Source organism: Arvicola amphibius, chromosome 2, assembly GCF_903992535.2.
Source record: "Arvicola amphibius chromosome 2, mArvAmp1.2, whole genome shotgun sequence".
In the NCBI taxonomy this organism is placed as follows: domain Eukaryota; kingdom Metazoa; phylum Chordata; class Mammalia; order Rodentia; family Cricetidae; genus Arvicola; species Arvicola amphibius.
In genome coordinates this window covers 19,118,750-19,125,651 of record NC_052048.2, presented here as the reverse complement: position 1 = coordinate 19,125,651, position 6,902 = coordinate 19,118,750, and the positions used below count along the sequence as shown (strand labels likewise).

General features: G+C 36.1%; 1 protein-coding gene across 1 annotated transcript; it reads right to left on the bottom strand.

Moving 5' to 3' along the window:
• Positions 1–6,340, bottom strand: LOC119807864 (NKG2-A/NKG2-B type II integral membrane protein-like). Its single transcript, XM_038320053.1, is given in 7 exon segments — positions 1–714; positions 2,465–2,565; positions 4,628–4,797; positions 5,070–5,120; positions 5,750–5,851; positions 6,164–6,302; positions 6,305–6,340. Coding segments are annotated over 7 exon segments (717 nt in total). The 3' UTR covers positions 1–596.
• Between the last annotated feature and the right edge of the window lie 562 nt (positions 6,341–6,902).

The window sequence follows — 6,902 nt, the reverse complement described above, 5'->3', positions numbered from 1 at the left end:
AATTCCTAACAGGGGGTGGTGTCTGCTTCTGACACTTTTAATTATGTTTTGGGACCCCTTTTCTCCTACCAGTTGCCTCATTCATTCTTAATATGAGGGAAGGTGTCCAGTCTTATTTCAATTTGGTATACCATATTTGTTGATATCACAGGTAGACCAGCCATTTCTGAGTAGAAACAGAAGAGGAGTGGATGGTGCAGGAAAGAGAGTTTGGGAGGGGAAGAGCAAGTGTATGTATACATATATGGAAATGTAGTTAATAAATAAAAAACCTAGTTGTACTAAGGAAACTCAGTTTATAAGCTTCAGCTTCCAGCAGAGTAATTTCACAATGTCCTTTGACAACAACACATTGGATGGTAAATGTAACAGCACTTCTACAGGAACTGTCCTTGAATATGTGTAATCTGTTATAAAAGTTAACATTATAAGTGTAAGTAATATTTGTACTTTAGTGTGTCTAATATTCTTCAATTTTTTTGAAAAATTCATTATTAGAAGAAATAACATATTTCACTTTAATATGTATACAATCTCCATCCTATTTTCAGGTTATAAAATGCAGCATTACCTGACCGCCTCCAAGTGCAGGTGTTTTAGTTGGTGAGCTTATGCTTACAAAGATATGTATGTAAATCTGTACACTTATCCGCTGTTAGGCCAGAGGATGACAGCACGACACAGTTTTGTTCAACATGGGAAACTTCTCTTATCCTGCAATAGCAGAAACACAAAATGCATACATACTTTATGTGGATAATCTATTAAATGAGTGACTCCTATAAATATGTGCAAAAGGAGGATCTCATGCAAGTCAGCAATGGTGTCTCCACTAATGGTGTGGTAAAGTCTGATTATTATGAAAGCCCATTATTATGAAGTAGTCCATCCTTCAGATTCACATGATCAGTTTATGAAAGTCAGCATCTTCGATGGACCAGCTCAACTGGGGTACTGTGGGATTCCCCTATCTATGCTGTGTATACCATTGGTTAATAAAGAAACTGCTTTGAGCCAATAGCAGGGCAGAGATAGGCGGGCAAACTCAACGGAATGTTGGGAGAGAGAGGGAAGATGGACTCAGAGAGAGCCATGTAGCCCCACTAAAGATAGATGCCAGAAATTTTCCCTGTAAACCACAGTTTTGTGGCAATACACAGAATATTGGAAATGGTTTAAATTAATATGTAAGAATTAGTCAATTAGAAGCTAGAGCTAATAGGTCAAGCTGTGATTTAATTAATACAGTTTCAGTGTGGTTATTCTGGGGCTGGAATAAATAAGCGTCCTCCTCTTACTACACTGGAGTACTGTGAATGAGGGAGCAGGGTCTCAGGAATAGGTGAAAGACAGACACAAGATTCAAAGGAATTGCATCTGAATGCATATTTTCTAGGCATGAGGCTCATCCTTTATATGGAAAAGATTGCTTACCAGCATGTAATGTTTCTTCATATGGTAGAGATTATTTTTAGAATCATTATCAGATACATGAAAATAATTTTTATCAAACTGATGTCTCCATTGAGAGTCTGCATTTGGTCATGCTAGACATGGCTTGGCATTAGTTTTTATATAAATCATTATATAAACTATGAGTTTATGGCATTTTGAACTAAGAGCAAGTAGTTGTGGTAAACAGTCACACAGCCTACAGTATTTTATATCTCTGCGATCTATACAGAAGAACTTCTTTCTATCTCCTTCTCCATATTTCTTTTTTTTATTTTTTTTATTTTATTTTATTTTTTTTTGGTTTTTCGAGACAGGGTTTCCCTGTAGTTTCTAGAGCCTGTCCTGGAGCTAGCTCTTGTAGACCAGGCTGGCCTCGAACTCAGAGATCCGCCTGCCTCTGCCTCCCGAGTGCTGGGATTAAAGGTGTGCGCCACCACCGCCCGGTCCTTCTCCATATTTCTAACTCCTCTTCAAACCTTCCCCCAAACTAATCTTAAGAAGTTACAGACATTTATCTCTCTCTCTATCCTTCTCTCATTTTTACTGAATTAGTCTTAGTTGCTTTATTAAGTTTGCCTTTTTTTCTTTATTTATTAAACACCAGATCAAACCTGGAATTCTTTTTCTCTTGAATGCTAATCCATCTTCTTCCATTAGCATCATATACTCCTGTATGTGGCAATGTCTCATCAGTAGACTCTGGAAACTTAAACATCCTATCTTCCCTTTCATGAGAAACAAGACTGTATTCCTTAAACGTAGGCAGGTAATCCCCAAAGTGCAAGGGCTCCAATGCAGGAAGCACAGCGCACACACCCCTTCTCTCCATGCACTCTTCTTTGAAGCTTGTGTCACATCTTACATAAGAGATCACGGAGACTGTGCAGGAGGTGGCACGGCAAGCATCATTAGCCTGTCAATAATTTAGCTTCATTTACAGACACCATTCTTTTGAGTTTCTCTTTGTATGATAATTTTCTTGTCTATTGCATTATTCATGAAAACTTACTTTGGTTTGAAAGTTGAGTCATTTTTCCAAACCCAGAGGTGATCTCTGCTTTCCCGAAAGATGCTTGTCCATGCAAACTGTGTGAGGGATTGCAGAAATTCCTACCAGGGAATCAAGAAATTTTATCAGTGAAGGCTCTTATTATTTTTTAAATGTGTTAGTATATTTTGTCAGAGTATGTCTATTATCCAACATGAATCTATTTATTAAAGTGGACATTTCTTTATTTTTCTTTTTTCTTTTTTGGTTTTTCAAGAAAGGGTTTCTCTGTAGTTTTGGCGAATGTCTTGGAACTAGCTCTTGGAGACCAGGCTGGCCTTAACCTCACAAAGATCCTCCTGCCTCTGCCTCCTGAGTGCTGGGATTAAAGGTGTGCACCACAACCGCCTGGCTGAGAAGATTTCTTACATTGCCAAAACATTCACATATGTATGTCATGTTGACTTAGAATTAACTTTTAAATGTTTATATTTATGTTTTATTCTTCTGTCAGTGGGAAATTTGGCAATTGATCTATGCAACTTAATAGATACTTATGCTAAAACACAAGCATACAGGTATTCAAACCTATTTCAGAAATAATGTATGAAATTCTCTGGGTATTATGCTCAAAGCAATCTTTCTACTGTTTCTACAGTTCAGTTTTAAAAGGAAGGTCATGGTTTACTATTAAAGAAATGAATGACGCAGTTTCTGTTTTCTGAGTACCATGTTATCACCAAGTAGCTGAGCCTCAACTACTGTCTATCACTGTAGGGGTCGATTACTGAAAGGGTAGTATTAAATCTTCTCTTGGCTACTCTCATAAATAAAGTTCAGTCTTCGAGATTTATAATAAATGACACAAGCAAGGAATTCTGAAGGTTGAGACAAAAAGCTGAAATGTCTTGGCACCTGAAGACAGGGGACTACAGAATGGCAGGACATCCTGTGTCTCTATTGTCCAATGGAAGAAAATAAGCCTACATGCGCTCTCTCAGAACCCTAGTAGTAAAATGTAGATTATGAGATCTCTCCTCCATGTGTAAGACAGAGTGGCCAAAGTATTAGGCAAGGCTGAAAGCACCTAATATGGTAAGTTTTCATATGAAGGGCTTGTCTAACTTTTTGAAAAACACAAGGGTAGGACCTAGTGTCAGGGATCCCATAAGTACAAATGGCCATATAAGATGCCTCTGTCTTTGAGGGTGTTACACTCACTACTTTCTTCAAGGGCCAACAGACAGAGTGGGTTTTAGAATGTTATGCTTGTATAATACAGAAGTGTAAAATTGCAAATTGCAAATCAATGCAGGAGTAAATATCAATGATTTGTTGTAAGAACAATAGTGTTGGTTCTCAATTTTTCAAATGCTACAATGCTTTTATACAATTCCTCATGTTGTGGTGACCCAAAACCATAAAATTATTTTTGTTTTCTACTTCACAACTGTGATACTGCTACTGTTATGAATCTTAACATAAATATCTGGTATTCCCTATGGTCCTAGGTGACCCCTGTGAAAGGGTCCTCCACCCTCAAAGGGATTTCAACCCGCAGTATGATAACCACTGAATTACAGAATTTCTATGCAAAAATGCATACATATGTCTGGTCACAGTCTTTTAAAACTCAAATGCATGTGCCCTTAACTATCGCAAAAGTTTAGCAGTCATTTCTCTGTGGGTCCTGCATGTCCAGTTTCTACAGCATAACATCCAGCATCCAGATAAGAGCAATTTCCTGTCCAAATGACTGAAAAACTCCAGATTAAAAGGTTTTGTACAGGAAGACCTGGTGAGATTTTGCATTGGGAAGGGACATGAAGGAAATATATATGACTGCCTAGTAATCTGACTATAATTGCTTCTACCTATTCACATTCTGACCAATATTACCTACTATCCACATCCAGATACTTTTGTGTATGGTAAAATTAAATGGCAAAGTTAATTTCAGAGTAAATGCACTTATACAAGAATGGTTTTCATAAAATAAGAAATATCTGGAAATAAGTATTCACTACCAGTACACATATAAATAAAACTTTATAAAATAAAACAATGAAATATTATATAGAATTGTAAATACATGAAACGTGTATCAGAATATGAATAGACTCCACACACATCACACCGACAGGAAGAAATGATAAACAATGATTGACACACAGCAGCTCTTACCTGCTCCTCTTCACTCTCTATATAAAGCAGACTAAAATTTTTGGATTTGCAGGACTCCAAACTGTCAGTCCAATTTTTTTTCTCCCCACTAATGTAATAACATCTGTGGGAATATGACATCCATTCCTTTGAACAAGAACCACAAGGCTGTGCTGAAGAAAGATTATTATCTAGAAGCAACAGGAATTTAATAATGGAAGTTAATTTATGCTTGCATACTTTTGAGCATCCATGTATTAAATATAGCTATGAACTCCAGATGCTGGTCCTTAGAAAACAAAATACAGACTCAAACATACTCAAGCACAGTAGCAACCCCTGGCCCATTTTTTATATGTCCAATCATTCTCTTCTTATAAATACATCATTATCTTGGCCTGGTTTAAGTTAAACACAAAATATAATGTGTACAAGCATCAGAACTTAGACAAGCTAATTGTACCTTTCGGATTTGTGTTTAGGGAGAGTTGGATCTGCTCCTTTGGTTCAGTATCTGCAGAGTTAAAGTAATTCTTAGTAAATTTGCTCAGTAAAGTAAAATGGGGAAGAAAGATTATTATCAAACAACAGAACTTTTACAAACAAAGTGTATTTTTCTGACTTGTAATTAGGAAGTGGCGGGTTTGCTCCTTTAATTTAGTATCTGGAGGGTTAATGTAATTCTTAGTAAATTTGAACATCTAAAGTAATCATAACAATTTTAATCCCTTAGTTTAAAATTTATGTGCTATTTGAATTAGAATAATACAGAATACTATTGTAATGGTTATGATATAAATAATGTGGTAAAAACTTCAGAAATAATTAGTTCAATATATTCCCAAATTTCAACATTTTTACAGGAAAACCCATTGCGCGACAAAAACACTTTCAAAACTAGTTTATTTCTCAGTTAAATATTCTATAGCATGTTGCTAAATTGTAAAATCACAATTAAATATTTAGAAGCAAACATAAAGCCCCTCTTCTTTATAACTTTGACAAAGTCAGAATTAAAATTCCACATTTAATCCACATATGTACTTAAAATTAATAGCATTTTGCTCACTAGGACGAAACATTGAAAGACATGTCATCATTAAAGACAAAAGCTCCTTTATAATTTCTCAAAAACATGCTTACATGGAAAGACAACTCTGGTCATTATCACCAAGGTGACCAATAAAGCAAACCAGACAATGCCCAGGATCCCAGAGATGAGCGTCGCCGGAGGTGATAAAAATTCTGCAGAGATAGAAAATAAATATAGTTGTTCACAGCATTTACATAGAAGAGAACTCAGGGAATCAGAAGAATAAATACAGCCTTGCTGGCCCTGCCCTATGCTGCAATCGGTCTATAGGCAATATCATTGCATTTCCAGTGAATAAAATGATCATATATTCTTGCAACACTGAATTAAACCTGCTCAAATTTTAAACATAACAGCATGGGTCAGGTTAGAGTTTCCTTTCCTTCCAGTAAGGAGCCTATTCCTGTCTGCTTGTCAGTTATCACCCCAGAACAGTTACACTAAAGGCCCATTCAATGCCTTACTTTTGCAGTGGCTGTGCCTGCTGATCTTGAGATGTTTCTGGGAAGCATTATGAAGGCTGAGCTCCATCAGCTGATTTCCTGCAGGGTTACTGAAATGGAGCTGAGAGGGCCCCTGTGTTTCCTTTGCTGCTTCCCTGGGTCCTGAGTCATGTGTTCAGTTCTGAGCAGGTGACTCATGACTCATGTCTACAGCCCTGTGAGAAGCTATGGTCATTCTACTTAAGAAGCTACATATCCTGATGCAGTCACACAGGAGGAGCCCAGAGAACTGTAACTTTTGTACAGTTGAAAGATCTAATTTTACCTTGGGCCTTGAGTTTATGTGTTACAGTTTAAAAACATACTACAAATTTGACAAATTAGTACAAATAGAGAAAATGAAAAAACAACAAACAAATTAGAGATGAAAAGTGTTACAAATTAAGGGTAAAATTATACATTGAATTTAGTTTCCATATGACCTCAAACTCACCCAACGTATGTCCCCAAAGACATGAGACATAATATCTCTTTTGAAACAGAATAATTATTTAAATCTTGTCATGTAAAAACAGTAGCAAATTTGAGACAATTGATACCAAATGACATAAAGCCTTTGTGAAAAGGTTCAATGCTATAGCAGAATATATTATGTATCAATTTTATTTTGTTTGAATTTAATAAGAAATAGAAATATAATGATCTAAATCAGTGACTAGGAACATTGACATATTTAATTGTTTAAATTATCTTATTTTGT